This window comes from Nansenia antarctica (assembly GCF_963989245.1).
Source record: "Nansenia antarctica genome assembly, chromosome: 4".
Classification (NCBI taxonomy): domain Eukaryota; kingdom Metazoa; phylum Chordata; class Actinopteri; order Argentiniformes; family Microstomatidae; genus Nansenia; species Nansenia antarctica.
The window spans coordinates 12,711,216-12,726,564 of record NC_137689.1 but is presented as its reverse complement, the minus strand read 5'-3'; the positions used below and the strand labels follow the sequence as shown (position 1 = coordinate 12,726,564).

Below are 15,349 nucleotides of genomic sequence, written 5' to 3'. Positions count from 1 at the left end.
CCACGTAGGCCTACGTTGATTAGTATATTCGCGATTAAAAGGAAAGCCTCGTTCAAGCATGTCTGGATTGGGATTCAAGCCTTAAGTGATTCCTCGAATGAGAATCAGCCTTATGTCATCGATGTTGACACAAGTCTGGATTGGAAAGTCTCCCTTTGGGCGCGCGGCCGTTAGAAATTAGAGTTAGAAGCAGCCCAGAAGAGACGATTGTCGAAATTAAGATACTAGACTGTAAAATGACAGCGCAGCGCTCCTACTTATTGATCTTAAGACGAAAAATAAGATTTTAAAAAAGTGCAATATTGCTGCAATCAACAAGGCGAGGAAATGGTTTGGCAAGAAATTGCTGACAAATTTAATGCGTAGGTCATACTAGCCCCTGCTTATTGTTTTATGTTCATTTAAAAATAAATTAACATTGACTACTGTGGTGATATTATCAGCAGGCTACAAACTATCAGATCACCAGGATGGCAGAGTGGTATCAGTAAGTCACTAAGGTGAGTAATGAATGTTGATGTAACAGTGTTGACAGTGGTGGTCTGGAGGGAGAGCAGCGTGGAGGAGCGCCTGTCCCCTACTCTGACAGAGGCACAGCATGGGGCCACACCAGGGAAGTACCGAGCCCACCACCTCTATCGTGGGACTGATAGCTAGAAAGGTGTGACTGGCGTCAGTAACAGAGAGACAGAAGGTCATATCAGGAGAGGGGCTGTGACAAAGTGGCAACACAGCAGCCAATTAGTCAGACACTTGCTGCTCTTTCCATTATTTATCTGCTCAGCAGATGCCCTGATCCAGGGGGAGACCGAAGGATTTACATATCATCCACATATACAGCTGGATATTTATACAAACAGTTTAGGCTAAGTGCCCTTCTCAAGGATAGAGCATCAACGTCCCATCTGTAGCCTTAATCCTTCACTACAAACCTATCAATACAGCTCCCTTCTCAATCACAATAAGTGAAATAAAGGGGGAGGAAATACCGTGTGGCACTACAGCAGTGTGTGAGGTTCTTGGGAGTTTGATCACTACGATAAAGGATAAACTGTCTTTCAAGTCATGTTCTGTAAGATATGCCCTCAGATAATGCATTACACAAATGCATCCCATGAGATTTTCACATGCAAATCACACTTCTAAATCGGTTCTTGCTCAACGGATGACTTTCTCTGACAACAACATCACTTATTGAACATGATGTGACAACAAACGAACAATCGATTAATAGGTCTTTTAGGTTATTTTAAGGTAAGACAGTTGTACTAATCTTATTAAGATATTCTCAAGTGTTATACTTACAAATCAAGAGGTATATTTGATTAGTTTACATTTCTAACTGCATTAGTTTAAATTGACTGACTGCAGCTTTAACTGTATACAGGCAATTGAGGAGTGCTATAGTGAAGGACAGAAGACAGAGGCGGAGCCATGAAAATAACTCCATTATTAGATTTCACATGGGAGCTCGTAGCCTACTGCCTTCCTTTCTGAGCTGCAGCAGATACTGTATCTGCACTGTGGCTAATGGGATGCTAAACAGCAGCAGATCCAGGGTGCTGACTGTTGATTATTCTCTGCAAACAATGCACAATGCGGTGTGTCAAATAGTCCACAATTGCATATTATGTGTACATGAAACCAGAGACGGTCAGGTAAAATACATTTAGAAAAAGTCCAAATAAGGGATTGACTTTATACACAACCTGTTCAATAGATCTGTCTTCAAACATCAACATGTATTAGTTTAACTACTGTATCAACCACAGTTGATGCCTCATAAATGCAACTGCATTGGCCTTAACCAGAGTTGGCACTTATCCAAAGTGCACTTCTCAGGAGTTGACTCTATATTAGTCAGATAAGCACTTGTGCATATTATTGCATAGAGTTCGCAGTTCAGAAATACTCTCAAAGCAAATACGGTAGGAACAATATTCTCTATTCAACACAACTACAGTATGAGAAGATAAACTGTAGCCATGCGCTTTCCACTAAGTAAGTCCACTATAAATGACGATGAAAAGAGCAAAAACAGCTGGTACAACAGAGAAGATATAAGCGTAAAACATGAATACTCTAGTAAGTAGTTTTATTTTTTATTTTTATTTAACCTTTATTTAACCAGGCAAACATGTAAGAACAAATTCTTAGTAGTAATAAGTAAGTTACTGAGATAGGATCAGCAAACCCCATTTTGGTTAACCAGATGTTCCCAATACTAATAAACCAGGCTTTAGCAGGCTAACACAGACTTATGGCAAGCAGAACACCAAAGTTTAAACCCAGTCTGACACATGTGCATACACACACATTCATGGAAACCTACAAAGATCCTGCCCCTTCATCTTCTTTATCTATTTATTCACTTTGTTAATTTTTTACAGCTGGGCCGAGAGTGGGGAGTCCGTCCAGCAAGAAGTCATACCATAGCCTGGGGTGTTGGTGACATTTCAGGTGTGAGGGGATGGACTATGAATTATAGATCAGAGTGAGAGCTGGGATGATGAATATGACTTATAGAGAACCTTGGTGGTCAGGGAAGCTACAGTTTGCAGCCATAGCTTTGGTTAAGAAAGTTAACACTGAGCACCACTTGCATCTGATTGCTTACTAAATATCAGGTCCAATGTTAAAGTGCCTACTACTGTATGTCCTAAACCACAATATTCTAGAGAGAATTGGTCATTATAACATCTCTTTTCTGTCTTGGTCTGTCTTGGTCTCTCTTTGTGGGTGCAATAATGTCCTTCCTCTGTGATAGCTACAGTTAATCCCTGCTCCCCCTAAGTCATGAGATGGATTCTGAGAAGGGACCCTGTGACGTACGGCGGTCTCACGCCATTTGCGGGCACAATTTTCTCCCTCCGCAAACAGTTTTGTGAAAGGTCAGCCTGCATTAGGGGCACATATAAACACATCATGAGGGGACAAACTGTTCACTGCAAAAGGTGCTTAAAGAGCCACTCTGCCAATAAGATCATATTTCACCGATGGAAGTGTTACATAAATGGCAGTCTTTTCCCCCTGAGGCAGATCCGTAGCCTATGTGATGAGAAGGCATCACTTCAATGTTCTAACAACGTACATGGCGATGATTGGAAAACAGAACCTATTTCAAACTGACCAAGCAATGAGGTAACCAGTTTTAGCTTAAAAACCAATGTGATGACAAGACTTGAGAGAGAACAGGGGGCAACCAAGTGGTAATATCGATTTCATGAAGGAACTGGTGGTTTGTTTGTTTAATGTTGACATGGTGGAATGTGTTTTCCCCTTACAGCTCTGCTGTGATTACAGGAGGTAATGTCAATCAACGATGCTTACGGCTGCAACATTACAAAGTTCATGAAGATGTTCTCATTCACGAGACATTTCAGACTCCTGAGGTTATTCACATCGTTAACAGGTCCTTGGACATCGCATCTTGGGTAATGCATTTCTGTCAGTTAAATGGATGATCCAGGGTAAAGTGCCAGGCAGCTTAAAGCTACACTACTTCATCAACTAAGGACAGAGGCAGATGTTCTACAGTAGATGACATCCTAAAGACAGAGATATGTTGCTGTGGTTATTATTCTAATACAATACAACTGTATTCGTCCATCTGTTAGAATAGATATTTGTTTTTTCTGCTTTGCTCTCAAAACCATAGATAACACACATGCACGCACACATGCATGCATGCGCACACTTTCACACTTGCACACACATACGCACACACACACACACAGATTATTATTATTCTCAGTACCCCGATCAACCTAACTGGTCTTTGATCAAACTGAAAAACTGTGGATAACCAAGCAGCGGGACAGAATGACAATATAAACGACTCAGAAAAATAACAGATTAGAAAAATGAATGGATGTTTCCCTTACTTGAGCAGATCAATTTCATCAACATGTACTCCCTTCCACAGTCCTTCTTATAGTAACATTTCAGCCAGTTAATGAGGCAGGTGCTGAACTTGAGCTCCTCTTTTCTGCACAGACGGGCGATGTCCTGATCTGGAAGGGCAAAGAGAAGAGATAGAGGAAAGGGAGAGAGAGAAGAGGATAGACAGAGGAGGATAGAGGATAGAGAAGTGAGTGATGTGAAAGTGACAGCTTCCCTGTTGTTTATATAGCCCTTGGCAGACACGTGTGTGTGTGTGTGTGTGTGTGTGTGTGTGTAGTGCGGTGTGTGTGTGTGAGAGAGAGAGAAAGAGAGAGAGAGAGAGGGTTAGGGTTAGTGTTTTTAGTGTGTGTGTGTGTGTGTGTGTGTGTGTGTGTGTGTGTGTGTGTGTGTGTGTGTGTGTGGTGCCACCCAGGGGCCGCCTACGCGGCACCGTGTTCATCAGTCTTTACAGGGTCGATACCGAGACCTCTTTCTCGTCACGCTGCACTTTAATCCCTTTCATTCACATGTTTTGGGTGCTACACTGGATTTCTAACTAAAAGTAAATGCTGAAATTGTATTGCATTTGTTATAGAGTAATACAGTAGCCCTATACTGTAGGTGAATTACTTAGTGAATTGGTGTGTGTGTGTGTGTGTGTGTGTATGTGCGTGTGTGCGTGTGTGCGTGTGTGTGCGTGTGTGTGTGTGTGTGTGTGTGTGCGTGTGTGTGTGTGCGTGTGTGTGTGTGCGTGTGTGTGTGTGTGTGTATGTGCGTGTGTGCGTGTGTGTGTGTGTGTGCGCGTGTGTGTGTGTGCGTGTGTGTGTGTGTGTGTGTGTGTGTGTGTGTGTGTGCGTGCGTGTGTATGCGTTTGTGAGGTGCGGCATGCACAGTGGACCTACCTTGACTTGGGGGCGCCAAGGGTGATTTAATAGTTTGCTGATTCCTGCTCACCCCAAGTCCCAAGAATCAAAACTTCCCCAAAATAACATCAGTGCTTAAACCCTAGTCCTAGGCACCCAGTCCTGATGTACAGTAAAAGCTCCATTAATGGATATATTTGCTTTTATTCATTGTAATTTTTAATCTTTTGGATTTATTAACAAACACCACACTGTTGAACCAGATGGTTACTGTAAGTGAAGACAGTGTATTGAATTCTTGAAAGAAAGAACATTGAATTGTTACTATAGTTACCTAGCGAAATCCTAGTAAATATCAGCTTAACATGTACGTGTAATTTATTTAGCAGACGCTGTTGTCCAAAGCGACTTACAATAGGTACATTTGTAAGTAAATGAATCAACTATACAACAATCATCATAAGTATGCTACCTGCAGTCACAGTGCTAGAGAAAGGAAGAAAAGTTGTTCTTTTTGTTGTTATTATTAAGTTTTATTAGTTTTGATTTTCGACATCCGCAGAGGCTATTGAATGAAACAGAATGTAAATAAAGTGTTAACGACACATAACATACATTCGACTCCCCACGTATAGTACATACATGCTAGAGCCTGTACATTTCCCTGTACCAGTAGGGTGAAAAACAACTGAAGCGTCATGTAAACCCAGAGAGAAAACTCACAGGCGGTGGAGTAGCTCCTGCCAACTTCAATTGTGTTCGAGGTTCCACAGATCAGGGCAGTGTGCAGTGCTTGAGCTGGAGAGAGGAATGGGGGGAGTGGAGGAAGAGTGAAACAGAGAGGGGCAGCATTAATCTCATTTTAGAGTCCTGTCAACTTTGTTTTATGGTGACTGGGGTGTTTCCCCCCCCCCCCTCTTGGCTACTGGCATCACATCACCCTGGCCTCTGTGGCATTTGTGCCCGTGCCTGACTGATGCCACGGCTTGGCATCTCAGGTCAGAGGGAAAATGTGGGACTGTGCCAAGCGGCAACACTAGATGCATAGTGGCTTTACTTATTTACTGCCTAAAGATCGCCAACTCCCGTCCTGGTGAGCTACTGTAGAGTGTGTGCAGGTTTTTCCTCCCAGCCCACCTCAAACACTGCACACTGCCTGCAAGTAGCTCTCCACGACCAGAGTCTGTGAACTCTGGAAAACACCAGAGGTGTCTACACATGACTGTCATGGTAGTAACCACGCAACACTGTAAATAACTTTACAATGATTTGGATGTAAAAACATGGACAAACTAAAGACAAAATGGAGCTCATGATTGGGATTTGTTATCCCCACAGAAAACTCTAAAAAGTTTATTTGATTATTTCATATATCAAAGGAAAATTCAGGCAAACTATTGATGGAATTGTAATAAACTCTTGTCAATATGATGTAATGTGTGGTCTGTAGTTGAGCATCGTCATAGGCCCATTGATTTTGAGCACTATAATAGATATCAAACCAGGTGGCTCATTATGACCTGCTGTCACGCTGTTCAATACCATGGGAAACCCAAATGCTGATTAGTCCCTTTAAAAGGGCAATCTGGGATTCAAACAACAACAAACGGTCACCCCGAAAAAAAATTGGTAACCACTTTTGAATTCATAGATGGAGCTGTGGACGCAAGGACTGACCATCCATGACATCAAAATTAGGGTTTGAACCAAAGGTGTTGGTATTATACATTTTAACCAAATATGTTGTTGTTTACAATTACACTGTTTTCAAACAATTGAATAAAACAAGCTTATAGGCTATTTTTGGTTCTGATGGGGTAAGACAGTTGAACTAAAAACTCATGAGGCAAGTTATATTCTTCAAGATCAATATAGATATAATTAATTTAGAAGTCTGAAATTGATCAACTAATGCCAGATTGCCCCCTTTAAACTGGGGCAACTGGTTCCATGTAGGCTATAATAATTATGCCGAATTCAGGGGTTGTTTGGGAGAGAGATGTAAATGCTTTGCTTGGATTCTGTTGACTCTCCTCCTAGGCAGGTGCAGAACACTTGGTACCTTACACACTATACTCATCAATCTGGGGCAAGCTCCCTGGCTCTGACAGCCCAATGTGGCCTCTTTTGGGTCAGTCATCAATTCATGGCACTCCTTGGACCAGAACCAACACATAACCCGGCAATAATAACGACAGCAATTAACAAGTTAATGAATATTGACTAAGACATTTTTAGGAAACGATCTTAAAAACATGTATTACCCACAACAGAACACAGGGGGAAAAAACCCATCCCCTTTGTAGAATAATGTTTGAAATATTATCATCTGTCTTCTAATGAGATATACAAAAACGTGCATATATACACTGGGACCGTTACGCAGTTTCACAGTTAATAAATCGAATTCAACAGTTTAAATACACCGAGAGAAAGCTGATACGTTACGTACCCACCAGGTAGAAAAGGATCCCCATGCGATTCAGGTACAGTCGCTCAGTATTTTTGAATCCTTCGGTTTCGGATACTCAAAAGCCGGCAGAGAAACAGCATCTCACATGAATGAAACGAACACCATCATCGTTTTTTAAAAAGACACGGCATTAATCAACTGTACAGGCTAAATGTATGCAGCGATCACCCTCACCTATCGTGGCTCAAATTCTCTTTCAAAAGCGCGTCCCGTTATAATATAGCCCCACACACCATAATAAGAATATCAGTCACTGAACTCCCGGTGAAGACAGCAGTTAGAGTTCTCTAAATATCTCTGATGTCATTGTCGACATCGGGTTTTGATCACCATGCCTCCCATAGCCCTACATTCAAACACTGCCTGACTCTGTCCCGGTGGTACTATTATAGAGCGTATTCAGTGTTCAGCTCAGTTATCTGGCATTAAGATGACACACATTAGGGCTATTTCGTTTGGAAAAGGCAAGCAACGGCAGTCTTGCCTATGGAAGCATATAGCTGACTTAATTCAAATGCTAATGCAATATGAGATTGCAATTGCATGTTCCACTTTTGCATGCATTCTTCCATAATAATCCAGTATCAGTAGGCTATTATCTATCCACTGGTAGTATCCACATCATTTGCAACTGATAGGCCTGCATAAAGCCACTATAAGTCTTTATCAAATAAATGAAATACCATGATGAATAGGCTATACGACTTGAGAGTAGAACGATTGTAAATTATAACCTCAGGACCTATATTACTCCAGTCCGTTGTTTCTTTTGTGGTCATACCTGTAGGAGACTCAGAATGTAATTTATGTAGGCTACAGCTTCAAATAAGAATAAAGTATGCTACTGTAATGTCATTCCTTCAGCTGAAAACGTCGACGACGGGCTATTAAAAAAGACTATGTAGGCCTATACTATAGCATAAGCTATACGCTAATTCATACAGTCGTTGTAATCATTTAGCACACCTTACAACATATCATTTTCCATTAAGCATACACTGCAGCCTAAATATAAAGCAGTGGACATTGTGGGATGCATCAGAATGATTAAATTGTAGGACTTTTAGCGACCTCTACTGGTAATATGATGTATTAAGCAAAAAGCAGAGGAACTGGTCGAATTGATGAGCTGATAATAAATACCTCAGCATGAGATATTATCTTGTAAGTGATGATTGACACATTTACTCATGCCCAGGCAAAACATGTAGGCTGTAATCAATAACAAGCCGGAGCATATCAAAGCCTCTGTGAATCGTATGTGTTTGGATCAATAACCTCCCTCTGTGACAAAGTGACTCTGATTGTAACCTTGAGAAGAAGGGAAATCGAAAGCCAGATTTGTTTTTATTTTGACTCCTTATAGCAAAAACACACAGGAGCATAACACCTGTTCTTTGAATACAGACATAATTTAGCATCATAAACACATTGCAGTTATTTTGTTATTTACTACTCATTATGTATTCGAGAGGCACGGTTTTCTGCTGTGGTCCCATAGCTTATCTCAATGTCACTTTCCATAAATGTCTGTATCCTTCTCTCTTTGAGTTTGTTCGGCTAACTAGGGGTTGTCTTTGTGTGGGATGTCACAGTGTTTCTCAGCGGAGCCGCTTTAATTAATGTTGACAAATTCAGAGCCAGAGAGATAGGATCGATACGAGGTCACAGTCATGATCTGGCATTTAGTTTGTGACTGTCACCTTGCAGGGTTGTCTTGGCTGTGGCGGTGTACTGTACATAAGTGAAACAACAGTCTGTGATAAGGCTATGACTGAGTCGTGATGTGACTGGCCTGTTGGTCAGTCAAAGTGGGCCCTATTTATTCTATACTGTTGCTGCAGCTCACACCGCTGTACATGTCAGCCTATGAAACGACTGCTAGCGGCCCTCAAGAGACTCTCTTACTAAGCCTGAAAGGATACTTTCAGCAAAACATGCCAATCCAGAGGGAAACAGTGAAATCATTGACTGACTGTGTTTGCGCTTGGCATTTATAAGGCCACCATGGATTATTGGATATTACTGTTGAGTTGATATGTTCATAAGTGAAGAAAGGATAGATGGGGCTAGGAAAAAGTAATGTATGTTCAGGTATGGGGTATGCCATAGTTTGCTGTTGATGCTACTGTACCTGATTATAATATCATCTTTTCCTTATGTGTGTTTATGTGACTGACCTAGTTCTCCTCTCTGGCACAAGACAGTGTTCCCCCCCTGAGTTAAAGCCTACAATATTAGCTAAAGGCATTAGTCCTCATCTATGGACACTGAAATGTGTATTTTCGATTTTATCCTCTGTCAGCAACATCAATGAGGATACAGGACACAGCTTGGCAGGTTTACTACAGTTGATTTTTGCTGCAGGGGAGCCAGATAGACTTAATTCACTAAGCTTCATAGGAGCGAGACATTAAACCTGGTTTCCCTGTGGCCACAAGTCAAAATTGAGATTGTACTGTACTGTATGTATTGTATGTATGGCATGGCAACAGTGATCATATTGTAGCTTGTCAGCTACTGTAGCTAGTCGGCTAAAGCATTTAGAACTTTTTAAGTAGTAATAGCGTTTTGTGAAGAAGACATCACATCTTCACTTTTATCTGTCACTGTGGTTCAAGAGCCCTATTTTCCTATTACATTCCCACACTTTCCCCTAAAGTATGCTTATGATTGGTGTAAGAGCCAATTGGATAAGTGTACACTTCAGGGAAAAGGGTGGAGAATTGGGATGCAGGGGTTTATCATCAAGGAACCACATAGTTGTGTTCTCTAACCAACATTCCATGAAACATTCTGCAATAGAGCTTGTCCATCTGTCAGACACCCATGCCTGTTCTATACAGTACATTTCTATTTGAATGTTCCAGCCTTCTGAACAGGCTCCAGCAGCTGTTAATGCTCTACTCAGTGGGCTTGTTTCACTTGAAAAATGTAATCAGTCTAGAATTCAGGCGAGACGAGAGCAGGAGGGGGCTGTGTGTGCAGTCTCAATTTGGACAATGAAGTGCAATTCAGACTGCACGGCTTGCAAACATGGCAATGATAACATGGCTGCTATTGACATCCTTAATAGAAAGTCCTATGAATTATCTTGAACAATCACCACATAACACAACTATCAACTGAACATATAGGTGCAATCCATAGATCTCTCAAATACCATAATGAGGTAAATCCTACCACAATTCTACACATCACAGCATATATGGATTTTCCTGATTCAAGAAAACATTCATGAACGGTCATGAACAGTGCAACATAACATCGTGCACAACGCATTGTTGTGGTAGGCAATTTTGTTCTTTATTATGCTGTGTCCCAATGGAAGCCTGTCGAGATTGAATAGAAGGGGACCAAGGATTGATCCTTGGGGAACCCCACATTTTAATTTGGACACAAAGTTGCCAATGAGACATAGTAGCTTCTGTCCTGTAGGTAGGATCTAAACGTTTAGGGCAGTGCCTGAAGGTCCTACCCAGGTTTTTGGTCTATCTATTAACATTTTGTGGTCTCAAAAGCATCATTAAGATCTGTGATTTTTCCGGAGTCAGTGTTTACACAAATGTCATTAAGGAACGTTTCAGTGCTATGTAGGGGCGAAAGCGTGATCGACAGTCATTGAAGAGAATATTTAGGGTCAAATAATTGCAAAGTTGTTTGTGGGCAACTATTTCAATTATCTTTCCTGTACAGGAAAGGTTTGATATGGGTCTATAGTTGTTTAGTACAAATGGGCCTAGGCCGTTCTTTTTTAGTAAAGTCTTGATAACTGCAGTTTTCAGGGTTTCTGGGGGAATTCCTGATGAAAGGGAAGTGTTGATTATTCTATTTAGTTTTCCTGTAAATAACTATCTATTGCAAATAAATCCTCACTGCTTTTTGAATAAACCTTTTTATGGGTGAGGTAATAAGTAAGTCAGTGCAAAAAACAACAACTATTCCTTTAAACAACAATTTTACCTAAAATCAGACTGTACAGTGTGGCAATAGGACCACAGTATTTCAGTAACCCCAGATAATTGTGTCGTAGTGTTGTCTGAGGACTGTATTGTTTCCTAAGTAAGGACAGAGGAGAAAAGCTATATACTGTATATTTTCTTATGTTTACTTGACTGATATGGACACTGATTAGGATGAACTTTTGAAGTTAAGGGAGGACACCTCACTGCAATGACATGCCCTGCCCTCATGAGAGCTGACCTGCTGCTGCTGTGGTGGCCATGTGGAGAGCCACATGAGAGGCCAAGGTACACCACACACGCACACACACGCACGCATGCACGCACGCATGCACACACACAGCTCCATCTGATCTACAATCTCAGTACAGACACCACAAACAATGTTTTCTTTGATGTACTGTATGGATTTACCTGTTGATCATTATACAGACAAACACAGGAACAAGTTTAGATATGAATAATTTATTTTGAAGTAGTAATATATGATACATTTGATATGGATGTGTGTGTGTGTGTGTGTGTGTGTGTGTGTGTGTGTGTGTATGATGATGATGATGATTATCTCCCAATATGAGACTGTGAGTGAAGAGAAAGAGAGAGACTTAAAAACCATGAGTCCATCTGATTGCACTCTGAGAAAGCCCTGAAGAGGAAAACAGATTCCGTTTGGCGAGAGAGGGGAAGGAGGGATGGAGTGATGGAGCGAGGGATGGAGTGTGCAGTATATCTGCCTGTTGGTTTACGTAACGTCCCGCCCCCAATGCAGGACTGGCATCTGATAAATAAACACACCATTATTGTAAAAATGAATAGCACTATCTACAGTATCCAGCCCAGTTGTGTTGAGGGTTGCGTAATATGTTTAATTTTAATTTAGCCATTTAGCAGACACTTTTAATCCAAAGCTACTTACAATTACGAATTACAGGGACATTCCCCCTGGAGTAACTGAGGGCTAAGTGCCTTACTCAAGGGCACACTAGTAGTGGTGTGGTTTCAGGCGGGATTTGAAGTCACAACCTTCCGATCATAAGTCCAACTCACTATCCACTAGACCACCACTACCCCTACAAAGGTCATATCTTCAGTCTACATCTTAACTGTCCCTCCTAAACACCTCTTCACCCCCACTAGCCCACTGCACAGGTTCTCTACTGTAAAAAAATAAAAATAATAATATTTTTTAAATTCTTCTAGCATTGTGACTGCCAATGGCAGTATCAAAAATCTATAGTACCAGCATAGATTTATTTTTCTTATGATGACTGATGGATTGATTATTCACTTACTGAGACAAATGTATTTGTTGTAAGTCGCTTTGGATAAAGGCGTCTGCTAAATGCCAAACATTTAAATGTAAATGTTTTATGGAGGCAAAATCTAAAATATACACTTGGGAGATAACAAAATGAAACAAATAGACCTTATAGCAAGAAAAAACATTCATTTGTTTGCATGACCTTCACTTGTTCAGACTCCAGTCACTGTCTTGGACTCCACCTTGGGGAGATTAAATCAAATCAATTACTCTAGGTAAGAATCCCTTTGCAAGCATCTAATATTTTTTATGGGAGTGCTTGTCCTTAAGTAAATAGGGGCAGATGGCCTATCTATGCACATACAGCACTGTATACAGTTATTTCAGACCCAAGCCAAGCTTCATAGAGTATGTTCCCACTAGGCAATTCAACCTGCACTTGGACTGGAAAGCTCTAATTAATTAATTGCTTTTATATAGAGTGTAGTGTGTAGTATAGTGTGTAGCACCCACTCAGGTGATTTCACGGCAGTCATTATATGCCAACAAGCTCACCACATCTCAACTGTGGAGAGGTAATCTGCACTGATTATGTATTATGTTTAATGCAATTGTATTTGTATGTATAATAATAAGCACATAAGCATTTGGCCCAATCCCATTTTTATTTTTACCCCTACCCCTCGTTTTGGAGTGCCACTCACTTTACAAGGGGTAGTGGTTGAAATCCTCCCCTATTAAATGGGATAACCCTTCAAGACCCTGATACGTCTTCAGTAGTATCATAGAAAAGCATGGACTCTCGCGATTCATACACAACTTAAGTTTCACGCTATCAATTGATCAAACAAATCATCAAATAAAAAAGAACATTCCTTCATTACCAGGCCAGTTCATGACAGAATAGTGATGCTCTGTAGGCTAGCAGCCAGTGCTCCTACGCTGCCAGTCTGCACTGATATTAGAAGAGCGGTAACAAGTGTAACAACTTCACGGCTGGACTTAAGTTAAATTTCTGTCGTCATATGCCATCAAATGGGGGAAATGCGACATGGAAATATGTCAAAATGTGGGACTGTCATGCACAAATCAGCCTTAAAACATTGTTGCAATGTTAGCTAGCTAGCTAGAGACATCAGCATACTAGTAATTGTTTTGTTATGCTTGTTATAAAGAAAAGGTCTTGAAATCTTTATTAACAATGAAAATAATTACATTTGTGGTTTTCTTTTGATGTTTGTGTGTTCGCCGCTATTTTGCCAATGATTCAGAAGGCATTCTGGGAGATTTTAACACTCGAGTTTAACCCTCGGGTTGGAGTGTGCCTCTGAAAAAACTCAGTTTGGAGGGCCAAGTAGCCCTACCACTTTGCCCTACCCCTCCATCCCAACAAGAATCGGGACAACATACCCCTACACGTGAACGCACAAAACAGAGGTAGGGCTAAGTGGTAGGGGCAAGGGGTGAAATGGGATTGGGCCTTACTCTCAGATGGACTGGACAATTAAGTGGCAGTTTTCACAACATTTTCAATTATGGACCTTGTGGTGTAGACAGTGAATTCGGTATAAACTTTAGTCTGCCAGGTGGTCTTGAATATGCATGGACCCCATGGGCCCCTGGTGGTCTGTATGGGAACTCTCCATTACTCCTGGTCCCTTGTCTCAGCCTTTCCCCCCTGTAGTTGACTGAGGCTGAAACAACAGTGTGTGGCAGCATTACAACTTCTCCCCTCAAGTGTTTTATCTCCAGATTCTGATCTGACATAAGTCCACGCTGTGCATTTTTGATCTGTCAATCCTCCGGGCTGGGGTGTGGTATACCATGGTGCATGTGCGGTTGCTCAGGGACATTGCTAATGTGACAACGTATTTAAAGGAGCATCAGGGCCTGATGGTAAATAATTGATCCCGCTGTCTCATTAATCCGACAGGAACCACAACCCAGTGTCAGTATGTTCATGTTGCATGCGCTCCACAGTGAGGAATTTGTCTTGCAGGGGTAATTAGTGGAGAGATAATTTAAGGCATCTCCAGCTGTCTATTTAAAACAATGCAGACACGTACAAATGGATTATTGGATATCTCCGCTGTGTTAATTTGTGCAGTTGTAATAACAACATGAGGGTCTTGGTTCCGTTTCGTGGTTCCACTGTGGCACTTCAATCAAAAACTCAATGAAATGAGAAAGCATGATTACTTGCTTAACAATTAACACCATGGATAAAGGAAGACAATGGAATTGTGTTTCAGTCCCTGTGTGTGCATATGTGTGTGGGTGGGGGTGTGCGTTCCTGAGTGTGGACATGCATGATTTTGTGTGTGTGTGTGTGTGTGTGTGTGTGTGTGTGTGTGTGTCTGTCTGTCTGTGTGTGTGTCTGTGTGCATGTCTGTGTATGCCCTGCAGCTCCCAGGAACAGGCCATTCCCTGCCTGTTGTATTTCTCTCCATGTCTGCCAGGCAGAAAACACAGAAAGGTCGTCCGAGATGTAGGAAACAGGTGGATTAGTCAGATAGTCTGTGGATATAAAAGACCAGGGTGGCCAGACATAGGAGACCTTTAAACTCTATATTGTAGTTTGTCATAGCTGTGTAGACCAGACAGGAAAAGGGATATCCCCAAGGAATGCTTACCACATTCTGGCTCTCAATATTTACCCGTTGGAAGTGGTAGCTCATCATTGTTCTACATATATATATATATATATATATATATATATATATATATATATATATATATATATATATATATATATATTATAGCCATGTCAAAGTTTTGCTTTTGTATTGGTTTTTGTTTGATATTTAGTCTAGATTTGTAGGTTATTTATGTTGGGTGACAATACCAAAACAGTAAAATAGTAACGTTTTTAATGGTGCTGTTAAGAGAAAATGTTTCCTTGTTGAAA

At 41.1% G+C, this 15,349-nt stretch overlaps 1 protein-coding gene across 1 annotated transcript in view; it reads right to left on the bottom strand.

Annotated features, from left to right (window-relative positions):
• bean1 (brain expressed, associated with NEDD4, 1) overlaps positions 1-7,222 on the bottom strand; it is a gene marked incomplete at both ends in the record, with an annotated part of 50,459 nt that extends 43,237 nt beyond the window's left edge. Inside the window, 3 exons of the mRNA XM_080528878.1 lie at positions 3,885-4,013; positions 5,469-5,543; positions 7,198-7,222. Coding sequence (XP_080385004.1) covers positions 3,885-4,013; positions 5,469-5,543; positions 7,198-7,222 — 229 coding nt within the window. The remainder of the gene's footprint in view (positions 1-3,884; positions 4,014-5,468; positions 5,544-7,197) is intronic.
• Positions 7,223-15,349: the final 8,127 nt, after the last annotated feature.